Source organism: Salmo salar, chromosome 04, assembly GCF_965601325.2.
Source record: "Salmo salar chromosome 04, fSalSal1, whole genome shotgun sequence".
Classification (NCBI taxonomy): Eukaryota; Metazoa; Chordata; class Actinopteri; order Salmoniformes; family Salmonidae; genus Salmo; species Salmo salar.
Window position 1 is genome coordinate 10,961,607 of NC_138294.1, and position 21,162 is coordinate 10,982,768.

Sequence of the window (21,162 nt, forward strand, 5' to 3'; positions counted from 1 at the left end):
TAATATGAAGATATGTCTTGAGCCAGACAATGATTCCCACTTCTTCTATCCCTCAGCAGTCTTACCTCAGTCCATTAGGAATGCATCATTTTAAATCTCCTAATTAAGAGTGTCTGTATACCAGAGGGCTTGTCAGCCTCTTTCCCGCTTTGCAAGAGAGAGAAACAGACGGGGAGAGTCCCCTCTAACCTGTGACTGTGTGTAGAATACTGATCTCCCCATGTGTCTGTGTGTAATCAATGACCTACCTGTCTCCAGAGAGGCAGATCTAGGATCAGCTAACCCTCCCCAATTCTAACTCTAACCATAAGATGTGCCACACACTAAACTAGCCTGAGAACAGTGTGTTGGGACACAGTCTTCGTAATCTTTCTCTAGAGCAGGGTTTCTAGAAGAGTTCTGACAAGAGTGGATTGCTGAATGTATTATTCAATGACTCTATATTTAATGGGTGGTTTAGTCTGTCTCTATATGTCGTTATTTAAGCAGGGGAAAGATGGCCGCTTTGTCTGAAACTGGGACCCTAAACCATTGGGGGACGATTCTCATTAAAAATATGTCCTGCTCCTCCTACGTCCTCCCCTGCTTATCTTCTTTTCACCCCCCCCCACCTCATCTTCCCTCCATCCATCACCTCGGTTCTCCACATAATACCCAATGTCCCCTTGTCCTCCCCTCCTCTTCTGTCTCCTGTCCACACCCCCCTCTATCTATCATTCTCTTCTGTCGCCTCTCCACACCCCCTCTCTATCTATCCATTCGCTTCTCTGTCCACTCCACTTCTCTTATCTTTTGTACCCTCTCCCTTCCTCCTCTCCCTTCCTCCATCCCTCTCCCCTCTCTCTACATTCCTCCCTCGCGTTCTGCATCCCTCTATCCATCTCCAACACTCTATCAATTTTTCCTTTGCCGCACCACTCCTTCTCTCTTCCTCCCACCCCCTGGCTCTCTCTCTCTCCCTCCCTCTCCCCCATCAGGATCATCCAGAGAGGCCTGACGTGCCATGGCTAGCAGAGTTTACCTGGCAGACATGCTGTGAGCTGGAGGATACTCTGCCCTGCTTCAACGGCATCAAGAGAGAGATCACCGCCACACCCATCACTATAAAACTAGGTAGAGTAGTAACACAGCTATAATAACCTAGACACCCATCTCTATAAAACTAGGTAGAGTAGTAACACAGCTAAAATAACCTAGACACCCATCTCTATAAAACTAGGTAGAGTAGTAACACAGCTAAAATAACCTAGACACCCATCTCTATAAAACTAGGTAGAGTAGTAACACAGCTAAAATAACCTAGACACCCATCTCTATAAAACTAGGTAGAGTAGTAACACAGCTAAAATAACCTAGACACCCATCTCTATAAAACTAGGTAGAGTAGTAACACAGCTAAAATAACCTAGACACCCATCTCTATAAGACTAGGTAGAGTAGTAACACAGCTAAAATAACCTAGACACCCATCTCTATAAAACTAGGTAGAGTAGTAACACAGCTAAAATAACCTAGACACCCATCTCTATAAAACTAGGTAGAGTAGTAACACAGCTAAAATAACCTAGACACCCATCTCTATAAAACTAGGTAGAGTAGTAACACAGCTATAATAACCTAGACACCCATCTCTATAAAACTAGTTAGAGTAGTAACACTCAGCTAAAATAACCTAGACACCCATCTCTATAAAACTAGGTAGAGTAGTAACACAGCTATAATAACCTAGACACCCATCTCTATAAAACTAGGTAGAGTAGTAACACAGCTATAATAACCTAGACACCCATCTCTATAAAACTAGGTAGAGTATTCACACAGCTATAATAACCTAGACACCCATCTCTATAAAACTAGGTAGAGTAGTAACACAGCTATAATAACCTAGACACCCATCTCTATAAAACTAGGTAGAGTAGTAACACAGCTATAATAACCTAGACACCCATCTCTATAAAACTAAGTAGAGTAGTAACCCTGCTAAAATAACCTAGACACCCATCTCTATAAAACTAGGTAGAGTAGTAACACAGCTATAATAACCTAGACACCCATCTCTATAAAACTAGGTAGAGTAGTAACACAGCTAAAATAACCTAGACACCCATCTCTATAAAACTAGGTAGAGTAGTAACACAGCTATAATAACCTAGACACCCATCTCTATAAAACTAGGTAGAGTAGTAACACAGCTAAAATAACCTAGACACCCATCTCTATAAAACTAGGTAGAGTAGTAACACAGCTAAAATAACCTAGACACCCATCTCTATAAAACTAGGTAGAGTAGTAACACAGCTAAAATAACCTAGACACCCATCTCTATAAAACTAGGTAGAGTAGTAACACAGCTATAATAACCTAGACACCCATCTCTATAAAACTAGGTAGAGTAGTAACACAGCTATAATAACCTAGACACCCATCTCTATAAAACTAGGTAGAGTAGTAACACAGCTAAAATAACCTAGACACCCATCTCTATAAAACTAGGTAGAGTAGTAACACAGCTACAATGACCTAGACACCCATCTCTATAAAACTAGGTAGAGTAGTAACACAGCTATAATAACCTAGACACCCATCTCTATAAAACTAGGTAGAGTAGTAACACTCAGCTAAAATAACCTAGACACCCATCTCTATAAAACTAGGTAGAGTAGTAACACAGCTAAAATAACCTAGACGCCCATCTCTATAAAACTAGGTAGAGTAGTAACACAGCTAAAATAACCTAGACAACCATCTCTATAAAACTAGGTAGAGTAGTAACACAGCTATAATAACCTAGACACCCATCTCTATAAAACTAGGTAGAGTAGTAACACAGCTATAATAACCTAGACACCCATCTCTATAAAACTAGGTAGAGTAGTAACACAGCTAAAATAACATAGACACCCATCTCTATAAAACTAGGTAGAGTAGTAACACAGCTAAAATATCCTAGACACCCATCTCTATAAAACTAGGTAGAGTAGTAACACAGCTAAAATAACCTAGACAACCATCTCTATAAAACTAGGTAGAGTAGTAACACAGCTAAAATAACCTAGACACCCATCTCTATAAAACTAGGTAGAGTAGTAACACTCAGCTAAAATAACCTAGACACCCATCACTATAAAACTAGGTAGAGTAGTAACACAGCTATAATAACCTAGACACCCATCTCTATAAAACTAGGTAGAGTAGTAACACAGCTAAAATAACCTAGACACCCATCTCTATAAAACTAGGTAGAGTAGTAACACAGCTATAATAACCTAGACACCCATCTCTATAAAACTAGGTAGAGTAGTAACACTCAGCTAAAATAACCTAGACACCCATCTCTATAAAACTAGGTAGAGTAGTAACACAGCTATAATAACCTAGACACCCATCTCTATAAAACTAGGTAGAGTAGTAACACAGCTATAATAACCTAGACACACATCTCTATAAAACTAGGTAGAGTAGTAACACAGCTATAATAACCTAGACACCCATCTCTATAAAACTAGGTAGAGTAGTAACACAGCTAAAATAACCTAGACACCCATCTCTATAAAACTAGGTAGAGTAGTAACACAGCTAAAATATCCTAGACACCCATCTCTATAAAACTAGGTAGAGTAGTAACACTCAGCTAAAATAACCTAGACACCCATCTCTATAAAACTAGGTAGAGTAGTAACACAGCTAAAATAACCTAGACACCCATCTCTATAAAACTAGGTAGAGTAGTAACACTCAGCTAAAATAACCTAGACACCCATCACTATAAAACTAGGTAGAGTAGTAACACAGCTATAATAACCTAGACACCCATCTCTATAAAACTAGGTAGAGTAGTAACACAGCTATAATAACCTAGACACCCATCTCTATAAAACTAGGTAGAGTAGTAACACTCAGCTAAAATAACCTAGACACCCATCTCTATAAAACTAGGTAGAGTAGTAACACAGCTATAATAACCTAGACACCCATCTCTATAAAACTAGGTAGAGTAGTTACACAGCTAAAATAACATAGACACCCATCTCTATAAAACTAGGTAGAGTAGTAACACAGCTATAATAACCTAGACACCCATCTCTATAAAACTAGGTAGAGTAGTAACACAGCTATAATAACCCAGAGATTACCACTAGGTAGAGTGGTAACACACAGCTAAAGTAACCTAGATATTTCCACTAGGTAGAGTGGTAACACACAGCTAAAATAACCCAGAGATTTCCACTAGGTAGAGTAGTAACACAGCTAAAATAACCTAGAGTTTACCACTACTTTATAATCTGCTAATGTTGTCAATGGAGCCCCTTTTACAATGTTTCTGAATTCACTCTCTGCCTAGCTACAGAAGTAGAAGAATATTGGAGTGTGTGTTCCCAGGTCGTCTGGAAGTGTGTATCAACCCAGAGAACTGGCAGGGCTACGTGTCTGACTCCCAGCTGCCTCCCTACTCAGAGGAGATGTCTGAAGAAGAGAAGGAGCAGGCAGACGGGGTCAGGGGTCACTGGGATCAGAGACTGGGGGCCTTCCAGAAACTGGTGCTCATCAAGAGCTTCATGGAGGAGAAGGTAGTGGGGGTTGTGTGTGTGTGTGTGTGTGTGTGTGTGTGTGTGTGTGTGTGTGTGTGTGTGTGTGTGTGTGTGTTGTGTGTGTGTGTGTGTGTGTGTGTGTGTGTGTCAGGCTGCTTGTGATGGTGAAAGGGCTGCCAGTTTTCTTGGCATCTCTCTCATTGTGTGTTGTATATCAATGGTCATATTTGATTGAAGTTGCCCTTCAGGCGATATCTGCAGTTATTTTCATCCATCCATTTTATTAAAGGTGTGTTCTTAAATTCAATCTCGAGTGCCAGAGTGTGCTCTGTGCGTTCGTAAATTCAGAGCATTGTCAAATTGTACGTTCATAAATTGAGCATTTTGCTCTCGGAGTGTTCAGAGCGCACACTGGACGCTCTGGCCGAGGAGTAGAGTTGATCCGAGAGTTCTGACCTAACAACTACAGTCAAGCACCCAAGCTAACTGGCTAACATTGGCTGGCTTACTAGCTACTTCCAGATACAAATGAGAGAACACCTCGATCCGGCCATTTTTCTCTCCCTAGCAGAGCTGGTTAGGCTGTTTTCATGTTATCCAGAGCGTTGGTGACTAACTGCGCTGCTGGCAGCAATTTAATTATGCTTTTTTTGCTGACGTTTACTGACACCGGCCATATTCAAGGGGTGTTGAGCATGAGCATTCGTAAATTCTTTATTTGTCGTTATTTTGCGCTCACACACAGAGGAGAGTGCTCTGAAATCGGCGTAGGTAGCCAGAGTGAATTTACGACCGCTTCCTCACTCTCCCTCCCTCCCTCTAGGTGGTGTTTGCCGTGACAGAGTTTGTGATCGTGAGCCTGGGGAAACAGTTTGTAGAGAACCCTCCTGTTGACCTGGCCACTCTCTACAGTGACATGTCTCCCTCCACCCCCCTGGTCTTCATCCTCAGTACCGGATCAGACCCCATGGGAGCCTTCCAACGCTTCGCCAAGGAGAGGGGATACCTGGACAGGTGAGGGGGTGGGACAGAGGGAGGATGGAGGAAAAGGGGGGAGGTGACGGGGTAGTTGGGTAACCCTGTCCCCCTCTCTGAGACTGTTCCCCTCTCTATGTCTGTCCCCTGTATCTCAGTATTAACAACCTGTCCTTCTTTCTCATCATGTGTCCTATAGGGTAGTCTATCCCATAGGGCGGCGCACAATAGGCCCAGCGTCGTCCGGGTTTGGCTGGTGTAGGCCGTCGTTGTAAATAAGAATTTGTTCTTAACTGACTTGCCTAGTGAAATAAAGGTTCAATGAAAAATAAATTAATAAAAATCTCTCTCTAGGTCAGGGTCCTCTCTGTCTCTCACTATTAACTTTCTGTCTCCTACTCTCCAGGGTAAAGACTATCTCTCTAGGTCAGGGTCCTCTCTGTCTCTCAGTATTAACCCTCTGTCTCTCACTATTAACCCTCTGTCTCTCAGTATTAACCCTCTGTCTCTCACTATTAACCCTCTGTCTCTCAGTATTAACCCTCTGTCTCTCAGTATTAACCCTCTGTCTCTCAGTATTAACCCTCTGTCTCTCACTATTAACCCTCTGTCTCTCACTATTAACCCTCTGTCTCTCAGTATTAACCCTCTGTCTCTCAGTATTAACCCTCTGTCTCTCAGTATTAACCCTCTGTCTCTCAGTATTAACCCTCTGTCTCTCAGTATTAACCCTCTGTCTCTCACTATTAACCCTCTGTCTCTCAGTATTAACCCTCTGTCTCTCAGTATTAACCCTCTGTCTCTCAGTATTAACCCTCTGTCTCTCACTATTAACCCTCTGTCTCTCAGTATTAACCCCCTGTCGCTCAGTATTAACCCTCTGTCTCTCAGTATTAACCCTCTGTCTCTCAGTATTAACCCTCTGTCTCTCAGTATTAACCCTCTGTCTCTCAGTATTAACCCTCTGTCTCTCAGTATTAACCCTCTGTCTCTCAGTATTAACCCTCTGTCTCTCAGTATTAACCCTCTGTCTCTCAGTATTAACCCTCTATCTCTCAGTATTAACCCTCTGTCTCTCAGTATTAACCCTCTGTCTCTCAGTATTAACCCTCTGTCTCTCAGTATTAACCCTCTGTCTCTCAGTATTAACCCTCTGTCTCTCAGTATTAACCCTCTGTCTCTTAGTATTAACCCTCTGTCTCTCAGTATTAACCCTCTGTCTCTCAGTATTAACCCTCTGTCTCTCAGTATTAACCCTCTGTCTCTCAGTATTAACCCTCTGTCTCAGTATTAACCCTCTGTCTCTCAGTATTAACCCTCTGTCTCTCAGTATTAACCCTCTGTCTCTCAGTATTAACCCTCTGTCTCTCAGTATTAACCCTCTGTCTCTCAGTATTAACCCTCTGTCTCTCAGTATTAACCCTCTGTCTCTCAGTATTAACCCTCTGTCTCTCAGTATTAACCCTCTGTCTCTCAGTATTAACCCTCTGTCTCTCACTATTAACCCTCTGTCTCTCAGTATTAACCCTCTGTCTCTCAGTATTAACCCTCTGTCTCTCAGTATTAACCCTCTGTCTCTCAGTATTAACCCTCTGTCTCTCAGTATTAACCCTCTGTCTCTCAGTATTAACCCTCTGTGTCTCTCTCCAGGGTAAGGTCTATCTCTCTAGGTCAGGGTCAGGGTCCTATAGCAGAGAAGATGATTCTGGAAGCTCTGAAGAGTGGTAACTGGATCTTCCTCCAGAACTGTCACCTGGCTGTGTCCTGGATGTTAGCCATGGAGGAACTCATCAAGACCTTCACTGAGCCTGGTCAGACACACACACACACACACACACACACACACACACACACACACACACACACACACACACTCACACTCACACTCACACTCACACACACAACACACACACCCTACACACACACACACCCTACACACACACCATTTATATTGACCATATTCCCTACACAGTATATGACATCCTACACCGTAGTTTAGGCACTGGAGCAGACCACTGTATTCCCACCTACTGTCTCTAGATGAAACATTATATCATTTGTCCAAATATGGTTTTCCAACAGTGTCAACAGAATATCACTGTTCACATATGGTGCTCCAACATCTTATGGATAGATACACTACAACATCAGTCAACCAGGGACGGGGTCAGAATACCACTGTTCACATATCTAATGGATAGACACACTACACCATCAGTCAACCAGGGACGGGGTCAGAATACCACTGTTCACATATCTAATGGATAGACACACTACAACATCAGTCAACCAGGGACGGGGTCAGAATACCACTGTTCACATATCTAATGGATAGACACACTACAACATCAGTCAACCAGGGACGGGGTCAGAATACCACTGTTCACATATCTAATGGATAGACACACTACAACATCAGTCAACCAGGGACGGGGTCAGAATACCACTGTTCACATATGTAATGGATAGATACACTACAACATCAGTCAACCAGGGACGGGGTCAGAATACCACTGTTCACATATCTAATGGATAGATAGACTACAACATCAGTCAACCAGGGACGGGGTCAGAATACCACTGTTCACATATCTAATGGATAGATACACTACAACATCAGTCAACCAGGGACGGGGTCATATTACCATAGATCTGTGTACTGTACAGTTGAAGTTGGAATTTTACATACACCTTAGCCAAATACATTTAAACTCAGTTTTTCACAATTCCTGACATTTAATCCTAGTAAAATTTCCCTGTCTTAGGTCAGTTAGGATCACCACTTTATTTTAAGAATGTGAAATGTCAGAATAATAGTAGAGAATGATTTATTTCAGCTTTTATTTCTTTCATCACATTCCCGGTGTAACTGAGTCAGGTTTGTAGGCCTCCTTGCTCGCACACGCTTTTTCAGTTCTGCCCACACATTTTCTATAGGATCGAGGTCAGGGCTTTGTGATGGCCACTCCAATACCTTGACTTTGTTGTCCTTAAGCCATTTTGCCACAACTTTGGAAGTATGCTTGGGGTCATTGTCCATTTGGAAGACCCATTTGCGTCCAAGCTTTAACTTCCTGACTGATGTCTTGAGATGTTGCTTCAATATATCGACATAATTCCCTACCTCATGATGCCATCTATTTTGTGAAGTGCACCAGTCCCTCCTGCAGCAAGGCACCCCCACAACATGATGCTGCCACCCCCGTGCTTCACGGTTGGGATGGTGTTCTTCGGCTTGCAAGCCTCCCCCTTTTTCCTCCAAACAAAACGATGGTCATTATGGCCAAACAGTTCTATTTTTGTTTCATCAGACCAGAGGACATTTCTCCAAAGAGTACGATCTTTGTCCCCATGTGCAGTTGCAATACGTAGTCTGGCTTTTTTATGGCGGTTTTGGAGCACTGGCTTCCTCCTTGCTGAGCGGCCTTTCAGGTTATGTCGATATAGGACTCGTTTTACTATGGATATAGATACATTTGTACCCGTTTCCTCCAGCATCTTCACAATGTCCTTTACTGTTGTTCTGGGATTGATTTGCACTTTTCGCACCAAAGTACGTTCATCTCTAGGAGACAGAACGTGTCTCCTTCCTGAGCGGTGCGACGGCTGCGTGGTCCCATGGTGTTTATACTTGCCTACTATTGTTTGTACAGATGAACGTGGTACCTTCAGGCATTTGGAAATTGCTCCCAAGGATGAACCAGACTTGTGGAGGTCTACAATTTCTTTTCTGAGGTCTTGGCTGATTTATTTTTTATTTTTCCATGATGTCAAGCAAAGACGCACTGAGTTTGAAGGTAGGCCTTGAAATACATCCACAGGTACACCTCCAATTGACTGAAATGATGTCAATTAGCCTATCAGAAGCTTCTAAAACCTTGGCATCATTTTCTGGAATTTTCCAAGCTGTTTAAAGGCACAGTCAACTTAATGTACAGTATGTGAACTTCTGACCCACTGGATTTGTGATACAGTGAATTATAAGTGAAATAATCTGTCTGTAAGCAATTGTTGTAAAAAATACTTGTGTCATGCACACGGGCGGCAGGTAGACTAGTGGTTAGAGCATTGGACTTGTAACCGAAAGGTTGCAAAATCGATTCCCCGAGCTGACAAGGTAAAAATCTGTCGTCCTGCCCCTGAACAAGGCAGTTAACCCACTGTTCCTAGGCCGTCATTGTAAATAAGAATTTGTTCTTAACTGACTTGGCTAATTAAATAAATGTAAAATAAAACATGTAAAAATAAATGAAACAAAGTAGATGTCCTAACCGACTTGCCAAAACTATAGTTTGTTAACAAGACATTTGTGGAGTGGTTGAAAAACGAGTTTTAATGACTTCCGACTTCAACTGTATGTACCTGGGTATCAGGTGGTGTGAGGTGTTGCTGTGTGGTTAGGTCAGGACACAGGGTGAATGGGGATTTTAATGGCACTCACACACACACCCTGCACCTGCGGCTGTCCTGTGCTGCTGGACCTCTCTACTACACGCTATGGACTGGACTGACCCTGTGTGTGTGCTGTGTTTATGTCTACTGACTCATTCTGTCACCTCCTCCCTGTTAGACACGGTGATCCATGAGAACTTCAGGTTGTTCCTGAGCTCCATGCCCACCAAGGTGTTCCCTGTCACTGTCCTCCAGAACTCTGTCAAGGTAACGCTCACCTTTACACTCTGTCACAGGACATAGAGACCTTCGATTCTACAACTCAAACTTTGGTTCTACTACTATTCTGGAACTCAGTCTTAGATGATGAAACTCAGTCTTAGATGATGAAACTCAGTCTTAGATGATGAAACTCAGTCTTAGATGATAAAACTCAGTCTTAGATGATAAAACTCAGTCTTAGGTTCTAGAATTCAGTCTTAGGTTCTAGAATCTCAGTCTTAGCTTCTACAATCTCAGTCTTAGGTTCTACAATCTCAGTCTTAGGTTCTACAATTTCAGTCTTAGTTCTACAACTCAGTCTTAGGTTCTAGAGCATAATCTTGGATTGTTTAAATTGAAACAGTATTGGATTCTCAAGGCTCTGTTGAGATATTTATGGATCTTCAGCAATTCCGATATTTCCTGTTTGCGTCTTTGGACAGGTTGTCCTCTCAACCTTAGCCACTCTGGACAGTGTTTCGTATCCCTCACATGGCCTTCTCTAACCATGAGAGAGTAGTCCTGTCACACACGGCTTACACACGCATGTAGGACCATCGCTCTTTATAGATGCATACACACGTGTGTGCACACACACCTAACCCGTGTGTTTGAGCATGGGTGCATGTTTATGTCTCGGAATTATCTGATTGGTTATCCTTTTATTTCCACATCTGTTTGTGGACGTCTGTGGATGTGTTTCCTTGTGGATGTGTGTGTGGATGTGTGTGTGTGTGTGTGTTTCCTTGTGGATGTGTGTGTGTGTGTTTGCTTGTGGACGTGTGTGGATGTGTGTGTGTGTGGACGTGTGTGTGTGTGTGTTTGCTTGTGGACGTTTGTGTGTGTGTGTGTGTGTGCGTGGGCCAGGTGACCAACGAGCCTCCTAAGGGTCTACGTGCCAACGTGCGCCGGGCGTTCACTGAGATCACCAACAACTTCTTTGAGGAGCACATCCTGGGACGCCAGTGGAGGAAGATCATCTTTGGAGTCTGCTTCTTCCACGCCATCATACAGGTCAGAACACACCTCCTACTGTATTCATTATGTCTTCTTCCACACCATCATACAGGTCAGAACACACCTCCTACTGTATTCATTATGTCTTCTTCCACACCGTCATACAGGTCAGAACACACACCTCCTACTGTATTCATTATGTCTTCTTCCACACCGTCATACAGGTCAGAACACACACCTCCTACTGTATTCATTATGTCTTCTTCCACACCATCATACAGGTCAGAACACACACCTCCTACTGTATTCATTATGTCTTCTTCCACACCATCATACAGGTCAGAACACACCTCCTACTGTATTCATTATGTCTTCTTCCACACCGTCATACAGGTCAGAACACACACCTCCTACTGTATTCATTATGTCTTCTTCCACACCATCATACAGGTCAGAACACACACCTCCTACTGTATTCATTATGTCTTCTTCCACACCATCATACAGGTCAGAACACACACCTCCTACTGTATTCATTATGTCTTCTTCCACACCATCATACAGGTCAGAACACACCTCCTACTGTATTCATTATGTCTTCTTCCACACCATCATACAGGTCAGAACACACCTCCTACTGTATTCATTATGTCTTCTTCCACACCATCATACAGGTCAGAACACACACCTCCTACTGTATTCATTATGTCTTCTTCCACACCGTCATACAGGTCAGAACACACCTCCTACTGTATTCATTATGTCTTCTTCCACACCATCATACAGGTCAGAACACACCTCCTACTGTATTCATTATGTCTTCTTCCACACCATCATACAGGTCAGAACACACCTCCTACTGTATTCATTATGTCTTCTTCCACACCGTCATACAGGTCAGAACACACACCTCCTACTGTATTCATTATGTCTTCTTCCACACCATCATACAGGTCAGAACACACACCTCCTACTGTATTCATTATGTCTTCTTCCACACCATCATACAGGTCAGAACACACCTCCTACTGTATTCATTATGTCTTCTTCCACACCATCATACAGGTCAGAACACACCTCCTACTGTATTCATTATGTCTTCCTCCACACCATCATACAGGTCAGAACACACACCTCCTACTGTATTCATTATGTCTTCTTCCACACCATCATACAGGTCAGAACACACCTCCTACTGTATTCATTATGTCTTCTTCCACACCGTCATACAGGTCAGAACACACATCCTACTGTATTCATTATGTCTTCTTCCACACCGTCATACAGGTCAGAACACACACCTCCTACTGTATTCATTATGTCTTCTTCCACACCATCATACAGGTCAGAACACACCTCCTACTGTATTCATTATGTCTTCTTCCACGCCATCATACAGGTCAGAACACACCTCCTACTGTATTCATTATGTCTTCTTCCACACCATCATACAGGTCAGAACACACCTCCTACTGTATTCATTATGTCTTCTTCCACACCATCATACAGGTCAGAACACACCTCCTACTGTATTCATTATGTCTTCTTCCACACCATCATACAGGTCAGAACACACACCTCCTACTGTATTCATTATGTCTTCTTCCACACCATCATACAGGTCAGAACACACCTCCTACTGTATTCATTATGTCTTCTTCCACACCATCATACAGGTCAGAACACACCTCCTACTGTATTCATTATGTCTTCTTCCACACCATCATACAGGTCAGAACACACCTCCTACTGTATTCATTATGTCTTCTTCCACACCATCATACAGGTCAGAACACACCTCCTACTGTATTCATTATGTCTTCTTCCACACCATCATACAGGTCAGAACACACCTCCTACTGTATTCATTATGTCTTCTTCCACACCGTCATACAGGTCAGAACACACACCTCCTACTGTATTCATTATGTCTTCTTCCACACCATCATACAGGTCAGAACACACCTCCTACTGTATTCATTATGTCTTCTTCCACACCATCATACAGGTCAGAACACACACCTCCTACTGTATTCATTATGTCTTCTTCCACACCATCATACAGGTCAGAACACACCTCCTACTGTATTCATTATGTCTTCTTCCACACCATCATACAGGTCAGAACACACCTCCTACTGTATTCATTATGTCTTCTTCCACACCATCATACAGGTCAGAACACACCTCCTACTGTATTCATTATGTCTTCTTCCACACCATCATACAGGTCAGAACACACACCTCCTACTGTATTCATTATGTCTTCTTCCACACCATCATACAGGTCAGAACACACACCTCCTACTGTATTCATTATGTCTTCTTCCACACCATCATACAGGTCAGAACACACCTCCTACTGTATTCATTATGTCTTCTTCCACACCATCATACAGGTCAGAACACACCTCCTACTGTATTCATTATGTCTTCTTCCACACCGTCATACAGGTCAGAACACACCTCCTACTGTATTCATTATGTCTTCTTCCACACCATCATACAGGTCAGAACACACCTCCTACTGTATTCATTATGTCTTCTTCCACACCATCATACAGGTCAGAACACACCTCCTACTGTATTCATTATGTCTTCTTCCACACCATCATACAGGTCAGAACACACCTCCTACTGTATTCATTATGTCTTCTTCCACACCGTCATACAGGTCAGAACACACACCTCCTACTGTATTCATTATGTCTTCTTCCACACCATCATACAGGTCAGAACACACCTCCTACTGTATTCATTATGTCTTCTTCCACACCATCATACAGGTCAGAACACACACCTCCTACTGTATTCATTATGTCTTCTTCCACACCATCATACAGGTCAGAACACACCTCCTACTGTATTCATTATGTCTTCTTCCACACCGTCATACAGGTCAGAACACACCTCCTACTGTATTCATTATGTCTTCTTCCACACCGTCATACAGGTCAGAACACACCTCCTACTGTATTCATTATGTCTTCTTCCACACCGTCATACAGGTCAAAACACACCTCCTACTGTATTCATTATGTCTTCTTCCACACCGTCATACAGGTCAGAACACACCTCCTACTGTATTCATTATGTCTTCTTCCACACCGTCATACAGGTCAGAACACACCTCCTACTGTATTCATTATGTCTTCTTCCACACCGTCATACAGGTCAGAACACACCTCCTACTGTATTCATTATGTCTTCTTCCACACCGTCATACAGGTCAGAACACACCTCCTGCTGTATTCATTATGTCTTCTTCCACACCGTCATACAGGTCAGAACACACCTCCTACTGTATTCATTATGTCTTCTTCCACACCATCATACAGGTCAGAACACACACCTCCTACTGTATTCATTATGTCTTCTTCCACACCGTCATACAGGTCAGAACACACACCTCCTACTGTATTCATTATGTCTTCTTCCACACCGTCATACAGGTCAGAACACACCTCCTACTGTATTCATTATGTCTTCTTCCACACCGTCATACAGGTCAGAACACACCTCCTACTGTATTCATTATGTCTTCTTCCACACCATCATACAGGTCAGAACACACCTCCTACTGTATTCATTATGTCTTCTTCCACACCATCATACAGGTCAGAACACACACCTCCTACTGTATTCATTATGTCTTCTTCCACACCGTCATACAGGTCAGAACACACACCTCCTACTGTATTCATTATGTCTTCTTCCACACCGTCATACAGGTCAGAACACACCTCCTACTGTATTCATTATGTCTTCTTCCACACCATCATACAGGTCAGAACACACCTCCTACTGTATTCATTATGTCTTCTTCCACACCATCATACAGGTCAGAACACACACCTCCTACTGTATTCATTATGTCTTCTTCCACACCATCATACAGGTCAGAACACACACCTCCTACTGTATTCATTATGTCTTCTTCCACACCATCATACAGGTCAGAACACACACCTCCTACTGTATTCATTATGTCTTCTTCCACACCATCATACAGGTCAGAACACACACCTCCTACTGTATTCATTATGTCTTCTTCCACACCATCATACAGGTCAGAACACACCACCTACTGTATTCATTATGTCTTCTTCCACACCATCATACAGGTCAGAACACACACCTCCTACTGTATTCATTATGTCTTCTTCCACACCATCATACAGGTCAGAACACACACCTCCTACTGTATTCATTATGTCTTCTTCCACACCATCATACAGGTCAGAACACACCTCCTACTGTATTCATTATGTCTTCTTCCACACCATCATACAGGTCAGAACACACACCTCCTACTGTATTCATTATGTCTTCTTCCACACCATCATACAGGTCAGAACACACCTCCTACTGTATTCATTATGTCTTCTTCCACACCATCATACAGGTCAGAACACACCTCCTACTGTATTCATTATGTCTTCTTCCACACCGTCATACAGGTCAGAACACACACCTCCTACTGTATTCATTATGTCTTCTTCCACACCGTCATACAGGTCAGAACACACCTCCTACTGTATTCATTATGTCTTCTTCCACACCATCATACAGGTCAGAACACACCTCCTACTGTATTCATTATGTCTTCTTCCACACCGTCATACAGGTCAGAACACACACCTCCTACTGTATTCATTATGTCTTCTTCCACACCGTCATACAGGTCAGAACACACCTCCTACTGTATTCATTATGTCTTCTTCCACACCATCATACAGGTCAGAACACACCTCCTACTGTATTCATTATGTCTTCTTCCACACCGTCATACAGGTCAGAACACACCTCCTACTGTATTCATTATGTCTTCTTCCACACCGTCATACAGGTCAGAACACACCTCCTACTGTATTCATTGTCTTCTTCTACACCATCATACAGGTCAGAACACACACCTCCTACTGTATTCATTATGTCTTCTTCCACACCATCATACAGGTCAGAACACACCTCCTACTGTATTCATTATGTCTTCTTCCACACCGTCATACAGGTCAGAACACACCTCCTACTGTATTCATTATGTCTTCTTCCACACCGTCATACAGGTCAGAACACACCTCCTACTGTATTCATTATGTCTTCTTCCACACCATCATACAGGTCAGAACACACCTCCTACTGTATTCATTATGTCTTCTTCCACACCATCATACAGGTCAGAACACACCTCCTACTGTATTCATTATGTCTTCTTCCACACCATCATACAGGTCAGAACACACCTCCTACTGTATTCATTATGTCTTCTTCCACACCATCATACAGGTCAGAACACACCTCCTACTGTATTCATTATGTCTTCTTCCACACCATCATACAGGTCAGAACACACCTCCTACTGTATTCATTATGTCTTCTTCCACACCATCATACAGGTCAGAACACACACCTCCTACTGTATTCATTATGTCTTCTTCCACACCATCATACAGGTCAGAACACACACCTCCTACTGTATTCATTATGTCTTCTTCCACACCGTCATACAGGTCAGAACACACCTCCTACTGTATTCATTATGTCTTCTTCCACACCATCATACAGGTCAGAACACACACCTCCTACTGTATTCATTATGTCTTCTTCCACACCGTCATACAGGTCAGAACACACACCTCCTACTGTATTCATTATGTCTTCTTCCACACCATCATACAGGTCAGAACACACACCTCCTACTGTATTCATTATGTCTTCTTCCACACCATCATACAGGTCAGAACACACACCTCCTACTGTATTCATTATGTCTTCTTCCACACCATCATACAGGTCAGAACACACACCTCCTACTGTATTCATTATGTCTTCTTCCACACCATCATACAGGTCAGAACACACCTCCTACTGTATTCATTATGTCTTCTTCCACACCATCATACAGGTCAGAACACACACCTCCTACTGTATTCATTATGTCTTCTTCCACACCGTCATACAGGTCAGAACACACCTCCTACTGTATTCATTATGTCTTCTTCCACACCGTCATACAGGTCAGAACACACCTCCTACTGTATTCATTATGTCTTCTTCCACACCATCATACAGGTCAGAACACACACCTCCTACTGTATTCATTATGTCTTCTTCCACACCATCATACAGGTCAGAACACACACCTCCTACTGTATTCATTATGTCTTCTTCCACACCATCATACAGGTCAGAACACACCTCCTACTGTATTCATTATGTCTTCTTCCACACCGTCATACAGGTCAGAACACACCTCCTACTGTATTCATTATGTCTTCTTCCACGCCATCATACAGGTCAGAACACACCTCCTACTGTATTCATTATGTCTTCTTCCACACCGTCATACAGGTCAGAACACACCTCCTACTGTATTCATTATGTCTTCTTCCACACCGTCATACAGGTCAGAACACACACCTCCTACTGTATTCATTATGTCTTCTTCCACACCATCATACAGGTCAGAACACACCTCCTACTGTATTCATTATGTCTTCTTCCACACCATCATACAGGTCAGAACACACCTCCTACTGTATTCATTATGTCTTCTTCCACACCATCATACAGGTCAGAACACACCTCCTACTGTATTCATTATGTCTTCCTCCACACCATCATACAGGTCAGAACACACCTCCTACTGTATTCATTATGTCTTCTTCCACACCGTCATACAGGTCAGAACACACACCTCCTACTGTATTCATTATGTCTTCTTCCACACCATCATACAGGTCAGAACACACCTCCTAATGTATTCATTATGTCTTCTTCCACACCGTCATACAGGTCAGAACACACCTCCTACTGTATTCATTATGTCTTCTTCCACGCCATCATACAGGTCAGAACACACCTCCTACTGTATTCATTATGTCTTCTTCCACACCGTCATACAGGTCAGAACACACCTCCTACTGTATTCATTATGTCTTCTTCCACACCGTCATACAGGTCAGAACACACCTCCTACTGTATTCATTATGTCTTCTTCCACACCGTCATACAGGTCAGAACACACCTCCTACTGTATTCATTATGTCTTCTTCCACACCATCATACAGGTCAGAACACACCTCCTACTGTATTCATTATGTCTTCTTCCACACCATCATACAGGTCAGAACACACACCTCCTACTGTATTCATTATGTCTTCTTCCACACCATCATACAGGTCAGAACACACCTCCTACTGTATTCATTATGTCTTCTTCCACACCGTCATACAGGTCAGAACACACCTCCTACTGTATTCATTATGTCTTCTTCCACACCATCATACAGGTCAGAACACACCTCCTACTGTATTCATTATGTCTTCTTCCACACCATCATACAGGTCAGAACACACCTCCTACTGTATTCATTATGTCTTCTTCCACACCGTCATACAGGTCAGAACACACCTCCTACTGTATTCATTATGTCTTCTTCCACACCGTCATACAGGTCAGAACACACCTCCTACTGTATTCATTATGTCTTCTTCCACACCGTCATACAGGTCAGAACACACACCTCCTACTGTATTCATTATGTCTTCTTCCACACCGTCATACAGGTCAGAACACACACCTCCTACTGTATTCATTATGTCTTCTTCCACACCATCATACAGGTCAGAACACACCTCCTACTGTATTCATTATGTCTTCTTCCACACCATCATACAGGTCAGAACACACCTCCTACTGTATTCATTATGTCTTCTTCCACACCATCATACAGGTCAGAACACACCTCCTACTGTATTCATTATGTCTTCCTCCACACCATCATACAGGTCAGAACACACCTCCTACTGTATTCATTATGTCTTCTTCCACACCGTCATACAGGTCAGAACACACACCTCCTACTGTATTCATTATGTCTTCTTCCACCCCGTCATACAGGTCAGAACACACACCTCCTACTGTATTCATTATGTCTTCTTCCACACTGTCATACAGGTCAGAACACACACCTCCTACTGTATTCATTATGTCTTCTTCCACACCATCATACAGGTCAGAACACACCTCCTACTGTATTCATTATGTCTTCTTCCACACTGTCATACAGGTCAGAACACACACCTCCTACTGTATTCATTATGTCTTCTTCCACACCATCATACAGGTCAGAACACACACCTCCTACTGTATTCATTATGTCTTCTTCCACACCATCATACAGGTCAGAACACACCTCCTACTGTATTCATTATGTCTTCTTCCACACCATCATACAGGTCAGAACACACACCTCCTACTGTAATCATTATGTCTTCTTCCACACCATCATACAGGTCAGAACACACCTCCTACTGTATTCATTATGTCTTCTTCCACACCATCATACAGGTCAGAACACACACCTCCTACTGTATTCATTATGTCTTCTTCCACCCCGTCATACAGGTCAGAACACACCTCCTACTGTATTCATTATGTCTTCTTCCACACCGTCATACAGGTCAGAACACACCTCCTACTGTATTCATTATGTCTTCTTCCACACCGTCATACAGGTCAGAACACACACCTCCTACTGTATTCATTATGTCTTCTTCCACACCATCATACAGGTCAGAACACACACCTCCTACTGTATTCATTATGTCTTCTTCCACACCATCATACAGGTCAGAACACACACCTCCTACTGTATTCATTATGTCTTCTTCCACACCATCATACAGGTCAGAACACACCTCCTAATGTATTCATTATGTCTTCTTCCACACCGTCATACAGGTCAGAACACACCTCCTACTGTATTCATTATGTCTTCTTCCACGCCATCATACAGGTCAGAACACACCTCCTACTGTATTCATTATGTCTTCTTCCACACCATCATACAGGTCAGAACACACACCTCCTACTGTATTCATTATGTCTTCTTCCACACCATCATACAGGTCAGAACACACACCTCCTACTGTATTCATTATGTCTTCTTCCACACCGTCATACAGGTCAGAACACACCTCCTACTGTATTCATTATGTCTTCTTCCACACCATCATACAGGTCAGAACACACCTCCTACTGTATTCATTATGTCTTCTTCCACACCGTCATACAGGTCAGAACACACCTCCTACTGTATTCATTATGTCTTCTTCCACACCATCATACAGGTCAGAACACACCTCCTACTGTATTCATTATGTCTTTTTCCACACCGTCATACAGGTCAGAACACACACCTCCTACTGTATTCATTATGTCTTCTTCCACCCCGTCATACAGGTCAGAACACACACCTCCTACTGTATTCATTATGTCTTCTTCCACACCGTCATACAGGTCAGAACACACACCTCCTACTGTATTCATTATGTCTTCTTCCACACCGTCATACAGGTCAGAACACACACCTCCTACTGTATTCATTATGTCTTCTTCCACACCGTCATACAGGTCAGAACACACCTCCTACTGTATTCATTATGTCTTCTTCCACACCATCATACAGGTCAGAACACACACCTCCTACTGTATTCATTATGTCTTCTTCCACACCATCATACAGGTCAGAACACACACCTCCTACTGTATTCATTATGTCTTCTTCCACACCATCATACAGGTCAGAACACACACCTCCTACTGTATTCATTATGTCTTCTTCCACACCATCATACAGGTCAGAACACACCTCCTACTGTATTCATTATGTCTTCTTCCACACCATCATACAGGTCAGAACACACCTCCTTCTGTATTCATTATGTCTTCTTCCACACCGTCATACAGGTCAGAACACACCTCCTACTGTATTCATTATGTCTTCTTCCACACCGTCATACAGGTCAGAACACACCTCCTACTGTATTCATTATGTCTTCTTCCACACCATCATACAGGTCAGAACACACCTCCTACTGTATTCATTATGTCTTCTTCCACACCGTCATACAGGTCAGAACACACACCTCCTACTGTATTCATTATGTCTTCTTCCACACCGTCATACAGGTCAGAACACACACCTCCTACTGTATTCATTATGTCTTCTTCCACACCATCATACAGGTCAGAACACAC

General features: G+C 42.7%; 1 protein-coding gene across 1 annotated transcript in view; it reads left to right on the plus strand.

The window, feature by feature from the left end:
• LOC106599067 (dynein axonemal heavy chain 6) overlaps positions 1-21,162 on the plus strand; it is a 165,886-nt gene that overhangs the window by 130,288 nt on the left and 14,436 nt on the right. The window contains exons 67-72 of the mRNA XM_082973945.1: positions 978-1,113; positions 4,381-4,568; positions 5,353-5,543; positions 7,155-7,315; positions 10,075-10,163; positions 11,025-11,171. Of these exons, the coding sequence (XP_082830071.1) occupies positions 978-1,113; positions 4,381-4,568; positions 5,353-5,543; positions 7,155-7,315; positions 10,075-10,163; positions 11,025-11,171 (912 nt within the window). The remainder of the gene's footprint in view (positions 1-977; positions 1,114-4,380; positions 4,569-5,352; positions 5,544-7,154; positions 7,316-10,074; positions 10,164-11,024; positions 11,172-21,162) is intronic.